This window comes from Tachysurus vachellii, chromosome 2, assembly GCF_030014155.1.
Source record: "Tachysurus vachellii isolate PV-2020 chromosome 2, HZAU_Pvac_v1, whole genome shotgun sequence".
NCBI classification, from domain to species: domain Eukaryota; kingdom Metazoa; phylum Chordata; class Actinopteri; order Siluriformes; family Bagridae; genus Tachysurus; species Tachysurus vachellii.
Window position 1 is genome coordinate 18,204,698 of NC_083461.1, and position 14,075 is coordinate 18,218,772.

At 39.0% G+C, this 14,075-nt stretch overlaps 2 protein-coding genes across 4 annotated transcripts in view; one reads left to right on the top strand and one right to left on the bottom strand.

Annotated features, from left to right (window-relative positions):
- Nucleotides 1-1,818: 1,818 nt before the first annotated feature.
- On the bottom strand, nt 1,819-9,022 carry adprm (ADP-ribose/CDP-alcohol diphosphatase, manganese-dependent). The gene is made up of 3 exons (XM_060861362.1): nt 8,193-9,022; nt 4,970-5,092; nt 1,819-3,497 (listed from the first exon to the last, which is right to left on the bottom strand). Exons 1-3 carry the CDS (start codon nt 8,794-8,796, stop codon nt 3,208-3,210), a joined length of 1,017 nt encoding a protein of 338 aa, XP_060717345.1. The 5' UTR covers nt 8,797-9,022; the 3' UTR covers nt 1,819-3,207.
- Nucleotides 9,023-12,678: 3,656 nt separating this feature from the next.
- The window catches only part of LOC132840049 (growth arrest-specific protein 7-like), a 38,799-nt gene continuing 37,402 nt past the window's right edge, over nt 12,679-14,075 (top strand). For 2 of the 3 annotated variants that reach the window (XM_060861383.1, XM_060861393.1), the window contains exon 1: nt 12,679-13,041. In XM_060861383.1, the coding sequence (XP_060717366.1) occupies nt 12,862-13,041 (180 nt within the window). In that variant the 5' untranslated portion in view covers nt 12,679-12,861. The remainder of the gene's footprint in view (nt 13,042-14,075) is intronic. The other variant, XM_060861375.1, reaches the window with a different exon arrangement.

Genomic DNA, 14,075 nt, shown 5'->3' on the forward strand with positions numbered 1-14,075 from the left:
CACTGTATCTTCATATATCAGTTTCTGTGAGGACATATGCATCAGAAGTTATCTAACATTCAACAATGATAAGCCATGGTTTACCGCAAAACTCAGGTCAAAAGTCAGGCCAAGAACACACTGAATAAGGAGATAAGAGCTCCACTAAAGTGTTGAAGGTTTAGTTCACCTCTAACGACTCAGCTTCATTCTGGAAATGACTCCATCACCAACTACAAGACACCATCCCCCAGCACTGTGGTGAATCAGCAAGACAACTTGTTGAAGATCTGAATGGGTTTTATTGTAGATTCGAATTCCCCACACCCGTTCAGATCATCTCGTTACACAACCTTTAACACCTCCAGTAACAATCCCCCCCCCCCAATGTCCCTCGAAGATTATGTGCATCAGGTCTTCAGAAAGAACAAAAGAGGAAAACACCAACCTGTCTGAAAACCTGTGTTGAGCAGCTGGCCAACAGATCATTGGAGCTGTGTAAAGTCCCTGCTGCTTTAAACGTACAACCATCATCCCCGTCCCAAAGAAAACCAAGGTAACAGGATTTAATGACTACAGACCTGTGGCGCTGACGTCTGTCATCATGAAGTTGTCTGAAAAACTGGTTCTGACTTATCTGAAAGACTTCACTGGACCCTTACTGGACCAGCTGCAGTTTGCTTATTGAGCAAACAGGTCCATGTATGATGCAGTAAACTTGGTATTTATGCGAGGATCCTGTATGTAGATTTCAGTTCGGCCTTCAACACCATCATTCCAACACGCCACCTGACCAAACTCACTCACTCACTCATTTTCTACCGCTTATCCGAACTACCTCGGGTCACGGGGACCCTGTGCCTATCTCAGGCATCATCGGGCATCAAGGCAGGATACACCCTGGACGGAGTGCCAACTCGTCGCAGGGCACACACTCTCATTCACTCACGCAATCACACACTACGGACAATTTTCCAGAGATGCCAATCAACCTACCATGCATGTCTTTGGACCGGGGGAGGAAACCGGAGTACCCGGAGGAAACCCCCGAGGCACGGGGAGAACATGCAAACTCCACACACACAAGGTGGAGGCGGGAATCGAACCCCCAACCCTGGAGGTGTGAGGCGAACGTGCTAAGCACTAAGCCACCGTGCCCCCACCTGACCAAACTATCTCAGCTATTTGTTCGTAACTCTATCTGTCAGTGGATCACCAGTTTCCTTACAGATAGGCAGCAGCTAGTGAGACTGGGGAAATTCATTTCAAACGGCCACTCAACCAACACTGGTGCCCCTCAAGGTTGTGTTCTCTCCCTACTGCTTTCTCCCTGTACACCAATGACTGCACCTCTAATGACCCCTCTGTCAGTAAAGGCATTCAAGTTCCCAGGCTCTACCATCTCCCAGGACCTAAAGTGGGACACTCACATCAACACCACTGTAAAAAAAAAGTGCAACAAAGGATGTACTTTCTTTGCCAGTTGAGGAAATTATAACCTGCCACAGGAGCTGCTGAAATAGTTCTATCCAGCCATCATGGAGTCTGTTCTGTGCACATCAGTAACTGTCTGGTTTGGCTCACCAAAAAAAATCAGACATCAGAATACCAGAATAATCACAATATCAGAATAACAATGTGCAATAACCATACAATTATTTATTAAAATCTCCATCCTATTACATCCCTGCATTCTTATTCCTAAAGCTGCTTGAGTAAGATGAGTCAAGTTGAGTCAACTTGTGACTCTGGTCATTTAATTATAGCATTAATGCTAAAGGTTGCTATAGAAAATAACAAGATGTGTCATCAGAAAATAAAATAAACTCATGTAGGCCATTTTTAAATTATTAAAATATTACATTTGATTCTTTTATTCACATCATTCATTATTCACACTTACAAAAAATATAAATAGCAAAATTAAATTTTGCACAAAAATTTGTTTTTTTTCCCCATTAAAATTAAAAAAGGATCCCAGTGACCCCAGTGTTGCATGGAAAAAACAAAACTGCAGAAATATACCTGCAGAAATATATTTTTTCTTCCAAAGATTATATATCACTCTATTCCACTATAGCAGACGTTTCAGCAGAGTGTACTCCGAAATAATGTATTATTTCACACTATCTTCTATTTAATGATCAAAAAGGCAAAATGTTATGTAAATTATAATTTAATATTCAAACTAACAGCAGTATGCCAGTCACTGGGCTGTATGTGAATATCTATAGATTTCTTTTCTTTACTAAAAAAACCTTTAGAGATTAGGCTGTTTTTGTTATTTTGGAAAAGGAAGTTGTGAAAATAATAAATCTAAATAGACTGTAAAGCAACCAAAATACATGTACAACAGGCAAAGTAACCAGGTTTACATCCCCAATGTATATGAAGCTCCTGACTGACTGGAGTGCACACACACACACACACACACACACACACACACACACACACACACACACACACACACACACAATCCCTTAGACCTGAAAGACACTGGTCATTACATCAAGAGCTGGTTTTTAGCCCAGACCAGATAGATGGATGTAACACTCAAGTAAGTGGATGCTAACTAGATGCTTTCTCTTCTCTATTTAAGGCTTCACAAAGGCCTGACCAGCTGTTCTAATAAATATCTTATAAGTCTCTGTTTTAATTAATTTCACATCAAATGACACATATATACCTGGGCATATGGACCTGTAAACTCCTGACAGAATTGTCCACCCAATTAATGCTGTCATCTCTATAGGACATGTGATGTATAACTCAAAATCTGGCTTTGGTTTCTGACACATTCGGCAGCATATATCATGGGGCTTGGAAGCATTATATTTTTCCACACTGAGTCAACCTGTAACTCAGGTAGAGATACAGAACGGGACTATTTTCCTTTTTAAAGATTAGAATGAACCTAAGCTACCTACTGTAACTGAGCAGCTTGGATTTGTTATACTTCAGAAATACAGGGGAAAAAAACACTCTCAGAAGAGGATCATCTCAGGCACATTTCCAGAACCTCAGAAGAAGAAATAGGTTTGTATGCTTTTCATTATCACAGCAGAGAGCTGTGGTCATTTTGTGAAACCAAACAACCTTGTATGTGTGTGTGCGTGGGTGTAAGAGAGTGTAAGAGCGTTACTCTTAACACCAGACATTTTTTAAACCCTAACCTAAATATTGGATTCAGAAACATATTTCTGATATTTTAAATCTATTCACTCTTCATCATCGATACCAAAGCTTCCTGTTCTTAATTCTCCCTTTACCTCTGAGGATCATCTTGTCCTCATATACACACACAGTGCCAAATGCATCACCGCCTGGTGGCGTCTCAATAACGCCTTCCAGCGTGAGGTGATGAATACCGGCTGTATCTATGCAATAACCTCCATCGTGGTCGTGTCCAGCCATGAAACACACCACGCTCTTGTGAGACTGCAGAAGAGAAAAGACGTCATCAAAGTTCCATGCCAGACATACGGAGGAAGTGGACAAGGGATGAACAGGAACATGACCTGCAAAAAATATATCCATGTTATATGAGTAAATTTCCAGTCGATCTTTGGGCTAGTTTCGCATCTATAGTGGGTGTAGAATATAAGACATCATATTTCTGTAAGCTAGATTCAGTAACGTGGTCAAAAGTGTTCACAGGAGAAATTCGAGCAGTTTAATCAGTCAAGTGCTGCACTTCTTTTATCATACCCAAGCCGAGCAAGGTGTCTAGATATTAATAGAGCCACATACTTCAATACACACTAAAAACAGACAAAGAAACCTCACTCTTTTTTTTTGGCTATGCTCATAAAAAGAGCTGTGTTTAGATTCAGTTTTCCTAAAAACCTTATGACTAAATACGGATTTACGCGGTTGAAAACCTTTTTATTTTCAAATATCCACAGGTTTCTCAAAGGGTTACAAATATTAAAGTCCAGCAAAATATGTTTAAAAAGGCATTCTTAGATTCAACAGTGAAAGAAAGAAAGAAAGAAAGAAAGAAAGAAAGAAAGAAAGGAGCAGAATTAGCCAGATAAAGTTGACAATTTGAATGAATTTCATCACGGAGTTTCACTGACTGCGAAATCCACCAATCAAAAAACCACCAAAAAAAGAAGCTTGTCGAAACTTTCCTGGAGACTGGGTGGAGATTTAAAAAAAAAAAAATTCTATTTATATTGTTTTTGTATGGACAGGAAGAAGGCATGTTTTTGGGTTCGCCAATGGCATCGCACCGACCTTCATGTGACCACTGTGGTTTCTGCATGTGTTATTCATTTAAAAGAACTTTATTTGTTATGGCTGCTATCCAGGGAATTGCTTTTTAGTCTGCGATTTGTAATTTGTTGACGTGTACAATTTAATTTAATTTAGTTTTATTATTGCAGAGGTGCCAGAATAGGATCCGCACAGTACTGCGCCTGTGCTACAACCAATACTGTGAACACTCTCTTGGAAAAAAAACAGTGAATTACATCTTATTGGCAGTCCACAAACATGAATGAATCATTGTGTTTTGTCTTTATTTTAAAATCTTATTGCTTATTAACTGCAGCCCTGACCAGAAAAACACTTCATTGAGATTAATGAACATATGAATAAGCTCTTCAAAAATGATGTGTAAACAGCTCTGAGGTTAAAACAAGCAGTAACTTTAAGGACTACAGAAATAGGTTGGTCTGCTGGAGCTGCAGTGGTGACTCAAGTGGTTAAGGCGCTGGGTTGTTGTTCGGAAGGTCGCTGTTCAAGCCCCAGTTGGGCAATTGAGCAAGGCTTCAATGCCCCGATTTCATTTCGTTTCATTTCATACAAATGAACTGAAATTCTCAGAAATCAAAGGCTAAACATGCAGATAGACAGATACAAACTAAACTACAGTGAACACCCTAGCACAATTTCTTGAGAAAACTCAGAACAATCCTTTCTATTTAAACAATTTCCTCAGGGAGTTCCCTTCAAATGTAATAGAACACGAAAAGGCTATACTTACTCACAACCGTGACCTTTTCTCCTTTCTCATCAGCACTGGTCAACACTCTATCCAGCCAGTCGACCTGACCTTGACTGAATCCTCCGTTGAACTTCACAAACCTTTCATCCAAAGGATATATGCCTGCAAAACAAATGTGCTTGTTAAGTCACAAAGCTTTTTCAGACACCATCAAACATCAGTTAATATCAGTAATATACTGTAAGTGCAGAAAGATTGTTGGTAGTAGGAGAGACACCACAAAAATTAAAACTGGATCATACCTTAAACTGATAAAATATCTGGGAATGTGGTAGCCTGGTGGTTGAGGCATTGGACTCCCAATTAGAAGTCAGTTAGTTTACAAAAAGCAGCTGTTGCTGGGCCCCTGAGCAAGGCCCTTAAACCTCAGTTATCCAGTTTAAAAATGTAAGTTGCTCTGGATATGGGTGTCTGCCAAATGCAGTAAATGTAAAATATATGCTTTATAATCTTTGCATTGCAACGTTAGAGTTAATTAACTATCAGTGAGCCAAGACAGTTGTGCTCAGTACATACAGGATCACATTTCACTTCATTAATCCTGCTCAGAAGCTCAAACACAGGGTTCCTACAGGTTTCTTCAAGTTAAATTCAAGTCTTTTTAAGACCTTTTTAAGACCATTTATATAAAAAATTAATACCTATTTCACGTCCCTACCAGCAAAGAAAAACTAAATCCTTGATTTAAAGCATTTCAGTAGGCCACAAAAAAGTTTGCCAAACAATGTTAAGTTGTTTTTTAACATGAGCTAGCTACTTATTCCATGCAGGGAATATGGGGAACTGAGACCCCTGAACAATAAACATCGAAAATCAGAACTCAACAATAAATTAAATTAAATTAAGAAACACAGTCAACTCCTTAGCTCTTCACTCAGGGAAGCAATGTCTTTATCAAGGACAGCCAGTTCCGTCAACTACTCCTTATGGCCTCTCCGCAAGAGGTTGGACCTGGAGATCAGGTCAGTGTTGGTGTGGACCCAAAAGCTGTGCGCAGATCCACCCTAGTTGCGGCCATAGCTGGAGGGTCTGCAGCGCTAACAGCAAACTGGCTAACATTAGCTCCTGTTGCCACTACAGGCACATTAACAGATAGCTGGCTAACATTAGTTGGTTCAAACACGCAGGCGATGGAAGAAGTTTGTTTTTGTCCATTGAGAGCTTTTATGTGCTTGGACGACTTGGCATGAGACTCTAATGCCTTCATTCCCATTGTACCTAGCTGAATCCTTTTTTTGCATATGGTGCAAAGCGCCTCAAAAACGTTGTTGTCCACTGGTTTTAACCAATGACAAAGAGTTTTTATCCAGCCACGCTTCATTAAATTTACATTTCCCCATAACCTCAGAATGAAATTGGTAGCTAGCTAACGTAAAAACAAACTTTAAAAATATAACTGCATGCGTCAGTCAACCTTTCCTGTGGAATGCTGAGATTTTCATTGATTTCTCGCGCTTCTCCTTTGCTTGTTGTGTTGTGTTGTAGTCTATGGCTGTGGTGTCGTACCACGTGATCTTCCTTTACTGAACACATCGCGTGTTCGCAGTATTTTGTACGGTGACCCGGGGCTGCGTTGCGTTCTCAATTATTGGTTCCGCCACTCTTTTATACTACGTCACTGAATCAAAATAATCGTGGTTGACAAATGAAACTTTTGAGGAAAATTACAATATGGAAAAGTTACATACAGCACAATTTTTAAGACCCAGACATCAAAATTCAAGACTTTTTAAAGACTTTTTAAGGTATTATTTCCAAATTAATAAATTCAATGCTTTTAAGACTTTTTAAGACCACGCGGGAACCCTGCAAACAACATCTTTTAATAACTGGTAGGTGTCAACTGGGTATATAACATTAAATGTAATTAAATCCAGCATGACTGGGCAAATCTAGTTTTTAGCCTCTTTCCTTTCTTGTTAAATTGCATGAACAGGAGAAAACAAAAGGTTTTAATATCAGGATCTGCAGACAGTTGGTAAGTAAAAAGAGGAAATAGCCAGCAGGCCCTTCTGCTATAACTGTGCTGTTTAAACCACATCAGAAAACCATCCTAGGTGTGTTACAGAAGCGTGATATGTCTGTTTGTCACTATGACGTGCCTGCTGTAAATACCATGAAGAGGATCCTGAATACTTTAGAAGGCTTTAGAAGGAACATATGTCAGTCAATAAGCTTTTAGGAGGCACAAAAGAAAAACATTCCCCTATATGCTTCCCCCAGATTCATATGAAACTGTGCTATTCCATGTTGTTGTGGTAGCATTGTCAAGCGTTTGAGAGTCAAAGATGCATAATGGTTACAAATGACCCTACTAATAATGAAACATCGTTTCGAGATTCAAGTTCAAATTCAAATTTCGACAATGCCACATCTACTATCTAGGTGGAGATGTATGAGGAAGAGGGAAGATCACATTTTCCTCTGAGTGATGTAGAATGAGCAGCAGTCAGAAACATGAATGGCTTCATGTGTCTTAGGAGAACCATGTGCCGGCCTTCACCCTTCCCTGTTGGTAGCTATTTTATAGAAGATGTATTTAGTAGGGGGAATAGGCAAATTATCCAATTCTGAGATAAATAAATAATGAAAGCAAACTAAGAAAGAAAGAAAGAAAGAAAGAAAGAAAGAAAGAAAGAAAGAAAGAGAGAAAGAAAGAAAGAAAGAAAGAGAGAAAGAAAGAAAGAAAGAAAGAAGGAAGAAAAGTGGAAAGAAAGAATGCGAAAACATTCCAGTAGAAGGATTTAGCAATTAAGACAGTCTTTAAAATGCCCCGATTAATGTTCTGACTTCTGAACTAGGAAGCTGATTGAGATGCATTAGAGGTCCTACATGCAAAAACCCAAGTAAACACCATCCACCCAACTGTCAGAGGTCACAATCACGCACTATAGGTAATGTAGGAAGAGGAAATCAGAGTACCTGAAGGAAACCCCCAAAGCAGGGAGACAGGAGAACATGCATAGACCATGCACAAAGAAAGAAAGAAAGAAAGAAAGAAAGAAAGAAAGAAAGAAAGAAAGAAAGAAAGAAAGAAAGAAAGAAAATTAGGAAAGAAAGAAAGAAAGAAAGAAAGAAAGAAAGAAAGACAATAAGGAAAGAAAGAAAGAAAGAAAGAAAGAAAGAAAGAAAGAAAGAAAGAAAGAAAGAAAGAAAGAAGATCATAAAATCACAAGATCATCCCTAGAGCAGATTCAGGTACCTGGAGGCTGATTTAGTTCCTCATTAGGATTGTGTGATTTTATGATGTCCAACGACTGACTGTACTTCTCACACGATTCCTCCCGGCCAATGATACTCAGATCGTAAGCGTCCAGGACCACAAATCTGAAGTTGGGAGCTGGGCTGAAGTGGTAAGCGTAGACCAAATCCATCATATCATCTTTCTCCTCATCCACCTTGACCCCGCTGTTAAGATCAGAGGAGAACAGGTCACTCCTGGAGAAGTTGTAGAACTCATGGTTGCCCCACACATGATGGACCTGAGCAGAGCAGCTCCTGAATTCATCCATCACTGTTTTCAGGGCTTTATCTGATGCCCCATACTTGCTGTTGAAGCCGTCAATGATGTCTCCGAGCTGCAGGATGAAGCTGGGCTTCACATCCTCTTCATTCCAGCTCCTGATGGCATTTCTCAACAGTTGCAGGCTGTTTCTGTAATAACGCTTCCTGGTTCTGTGATAATTATAACCGTCCTTTAAATCTGCGTACTGAATATCAGCAATCACGCCGAAGGTGAACACAGGAGCCTCGATCTTCTCCATCTGAGCCTCGATCTTCTCCATCTGAGCCTCGATCTTCTCCATCTGATCTCTTTGTGTTTAGATAACAATAGAGAAAAAAGTGCAGAAATGTGGATATGATCATGTGGAAAATAACGCGCTGGCTATACTGATGTCTCTAAATAAACCTGTCCTGTTGTATACATGTCTGTATTTACATGACAACTACACTGTAATAGCTGTAACAATAAAGACATGTTTCTGTTTATGTTTCATCTGACACTTGTAATGACAGCTTCAGTTTCTTCTTCTTCTTAGAGTTACCTGAGCTATCAGCACAACACTGCCACCTACTGGTGCAGGAAACTAGGGTGCGACTCAATCAGCTCTCTTTATAGTTTGGTCACTGATGACTCAAAAACCCAAACATTAAATATTTATGGTTTATACGTCATTTAAATTGGGTAGCTTAATCACATATTTTTATCATGGCATTTCAAGCAGGATGGTAGAAACTCAAACAACCCACTGACTTTCAAATAAAGTGAATCGTTTGAGAGCTACAACAATGATAACAAGCTAGTTAGATTTGTAGGCAAAGTTGAATTAGAGTTTTGTTTTGAAATAGAATGTCAAGAAAGGGAACAATGCGAGCATCGACGATCCCTGGTTTTTAAAGTGCGCTATTGGAATTTTAGTGCAAAAACATTCCAGTAGATGGATTTAGCAATTAAGACAGTCTTTAAAATGCCCCGATTAATATCCTGACTTCTGAACTAGGAAGCTGATTGAGATGCATTAGAGGTCCTACATGCAAAAACCCAAGTAAACACCATCCACCCAACTGTCAGAGGTCACAATCACGCACTATAGGTAATGTAGGAAGAGGAAATCAGAGTACCTGAAGGAAACCCCCAAAGCACGGAGACAGGAGAGCATGCAAAGACCATGCACAAAGGGCAGAAGCAGAAATAAACCCCCCATCCCAGAGGAATCAGATAAACTTGAGTACTTCATGTAGCAGAGACTAATGAAAAGTTCTAGTTTTTCATCTATAGTTTTCTAAAAAAAAATGAGCTAGCTGTTTTTCTGTAGCAGGTCCTCTGTTACATCATTTACAGTACAATCACATGTATGTAAGCTTTTAAGATGAAGGATGCTTATCAGCCTAAACTAGATACCAGGTGATAAGAAAGTGGAGTGGTTTAGTAATATGATTGATATGATTAGCAACGTGACAACATATTTTTTGACAAATAGAAAAAAACAGATCTCTATGGTGCTAGTCTAAAACTCTACCATGAAACAAAATATATAATACTATATAATGCACCCTGCACCCTCAGCTCTACCAGCACTGCTCGACTAGTCCCACCATCTCTCATGGTAAGAGTCAAGTATACTACACGTCTCTTTTCTGTTCTGGCACCAAGGTGGTGGAATGAATTTCCGTTAGGGGTCCGGAAAGTTGAATCACTGGCTATTTTCAAACGACGGTTGAAGACCTACTTATTCATGAAACACTTCAACTAGCACTTCCTTCCCTGTTTGTTACATATATGTTTATATATGTTTATAACAACGTTTTAGACTCTTGGTATCTTAAGTATGTAACCTAGTGAACCAGAGTTAATGTATCCACTGATAGAGACTTAAGCACTTCTGTATGTCGCTCTGGATAAGATTCAGTAACCACATGTTACTGAATCTAGCTTACAGAAATATGATGTCTTATATTCTACACCCACTATAGATGTAAATATAATCAATGATCAAGCATTAAAAAATAACAGGTGTTGAACTTCAGCCATGTTACTCATTAATCAACATATTTATTTAGCTGGACTTCTGCAAATTTTAGTGTAATAGCCTCGGTTTTAAATGATTTCATGGCAGATGCTGGCCAGTCTAAAATACCTTGTGACTCATATGGGTTTGTGATGGCATGAGGATATGAAAAATGGACAGAGAAGTGTGAACAGAAAAGGGAACAACACCACAGTGGGTTGCTATGTATGTGAAAAGATGTCAGTTATAATGATACCTAGATGAATCACACCAACTTACTGAATGATACATTTAAATACAATATGAACTCCACTCAGGAAACTCAGACTTACATAGTACGCACATGGTAAGTGTGAGAATCTGTGAGAATCACATCAAATCAGGAACTGAATGATTTTATTGAGCCTTTGAACCTCCTGCACTTCCACTTTTGTTTTCCTTTTTACCTTGCACTATTTATTTGCATATTTCTTTATTGAGCTCCCATTTCAGAATGATGAGGTTATTGAATAAAAAAGGGCACAACCAAGCCGTGTAAGGGGTAAGAACTTCTGTAGGAATTACCCAGAAAAAGCCAACATCTTGTGTAAGTTAATACGTTATTTTTATCCCAACTAATTTCCCCAAATTACTCAACCACAATTGCACTGTTAGATATATTTTTTATTTTTTTTGACTTTGTATGTAGTTTTACGACAAAACTAATTTTCACATTTTTCAACTTTTGTTTTCTTCCCACAGTTTTTATTTGAATCTATAACCCCTTCTGGTACGAATGCCTTCACTTAAAAACATTGTGTTGCACAGGTTTGCATTTATTTCTGCTCTTCTAATTCAAAATTATTTTAGTGAGTGAGTGAGGCAAAGACTTTGGGTAATTCGGTCAGGCATACAGCAGTGTAGTGTGAGGATTGCAACTCATAACATTTTGCCCACTAAATCTTAACCTTTACAACCCCAGTCAGACCAAATATAAATCCCCTTTCTGCACATTTCAGGCTTTTCCCTGCTCTAACACATCCTCTTTAACTCTTTAATGTAAAAGTCTGTCACTGAAGGAGCTGCTCAGAGATGACGCCGTTTCATACAGGGGGTGAGAGTCATTCTCCAGCAATGATGATAGTTTTGCTACCATCCTACTTTCTCCCACCTCCTGTACAGTGTCCAGAGGAATCCCCAGGACTGAGCTGGCCTTCCTGATCAGCTTGTCCAGTCTCTTCCTTTCTGCAGTAGAGAATATTCTATGAACACCATAGAATATGGCTGAGGCCACCACAAAGTCAAAAAAGGTCTTCACTCCAAAAGACCTTAGTCTCCTCAGCAGAAAGAGTCTGCTCTGTCCTTTCTTATAGATTGCCTTAGTGTTGTCTGTTCAGTCCAGTTTGCTGTTCAGATGAACGCCCAGGTACGCCCAAGAACGCTCACAATATCTGTGTGTGTGTGCATGTGTGTGTATGTGTGTGTGTGTGTGTGTGTTTCTGTGTCTGTGTGTCTGTGTGATGGTTATGTCTCTGTCTTGTGTACTTAGTACCCTGGGATAGACTCCAGGTTCCCTGTGACCATGTGTAAGACAGAAAATAGATGGGTTTATTATTGTTGTTCTTATTATCATTGTTGTTATTGTTACTGTAGTTCTTCATGGTTGTAGTAATATATTTTGTGCAATAAACTAATAGACCAAAAAATACATAAGGTGAATGTTTAGTGTTGTTTTTTTCATTAAAAGTACCTAATTCCTGATAATAAAACGTAAAGAATGATCAAAAATGATTTTGTTTAGTTTCATCTCGTTTTTTTTTATATTTTTATTATTATTTCTTTCATTTTTTTGTATTAATCTGGCACGTGCGATGCTCTCACACTTCTAACAACACATTTGCGTGTGCCAGCATTTGCGCAGCGCACGTGTGAAACGTGTGAAATTTGCATTCACCATTCATTGTTTACTGCTGTCATGTGTCTAAATCTCACATGTTAAAGTAGATTAGATCTCTCTTCCTTCTATAAGCGCACTAAATAATGTCCAGGAACCACATGCTGCTGTATGGCTGCTAAATAGAACCAAAGGTTGCCATATAGGTGGCGTACTACGTCGTTATACTGATACAGTAGCGTGCGGGTTGGAACGTGGCCAGTGGCTTCCCCACCCTACGTAGTGCACTATATGTCCAATAGGCATCGAGTCTTTGGTTTATCGCGCGCGTGCTGACAGTGAAGCACATCTGCTCGGAATCCGCTGGATATAAACATCTGTATAAACCACCGCGGTAAAGAAGGAACCGAAAAGGAGTACTCGAGCAGAAAGAAGAAAAAAGTGATTGACGGTATTGCGAGAAAGAGCACCAGGGAAGTTCGTTTGCGATGTCGGGATCGCTGTGTCGGAGTTTGTACGCGTTCAGCGGAGAGCAGCACGAGCGCGGATTGCGCTTTCAGCCCGGGGAGCTGATCCGCGTCACGCGCGCGCTGCCTGGAGGATGGTGGGAAGGAGAGAAGGATGGAATAACGGGATGGTTCCCTTCCAGTTACGTCCAAGTCGTAGAGGTAGAAATGTCTGCAACTGACATGTGTTTACTTCTTAGATACATTGATCATGGTCTGCTTTTTAACACCTCACTTTACTTTGTCTTCATAGACAATTTTAGTAAAAATTCATGAAAGAACCATAAATAAAACCTTTTAAGGACCTTTAAAGGTAATACATCTCCTAGGAGATCTTTTTTTTTAGTATTTGGCTTATGCATCAGTTTTGTTGGATAAAAGGAGGTTGAAGTGTGAAATAGAGAAGTGCTTCATCTCAAACTTGGGTCAGGAGACATCCAGTGTACACTATTTATTTATTTATTTATTTATTGTGGTGGCAATCATAAACCTCCACTATGAAAGTTATTCATTATTGAGTATTTATTTGAGTTTTAACAACCGGTTACATGAATTAAATGGTTCGAATTTTCCCACAGACTCCAAAGTATCCCACAGACTCCAAGAATACATAACGTCAACTTGGACCTAATGTGATGTTCTGTGAATAGAATGAATAATAAAAAAAAACCTACTGTTTCAAATAATTAAAGAAATAATTAAATTAAAGCAGTGAACATAAGCAGTGAACATAAGCTGTAACAAGTCTAATACTTTAATTGTGTTCATCGGATCGGATTGTGTTCATTGTTTAAATCTGCCCTTATTTCTTTTAGAGTGCTAGAGTGCTTTTAGAGTTTCTGACTAGAAATAAGTTGATTACTTCAAAAGTTTAGATCACAACTGATTTGAACTAATTTATTAGCAGTTCACACTGAGAAAAGAAACATGTGGTTGGTCAGATTTAATATATTACTTATAGTTTACATATAAATATTACGTTAGCCATCAGATCTTGAATTCCTTATGTATACCAAAGTTTAACAAATTTCAAATGATTAGATTGAATTTTGTAGCAAGCATGATCAGTGATCAATTCATGTAATAGTAGTATAAACCATTGCATCTTCTCATGAGGATGTTGCAGAACTCCAGTGACAAGGGTTCAAGGCTTAACTGAGGTGAGAACCGATGTCCACATATTAATTAAATGTACC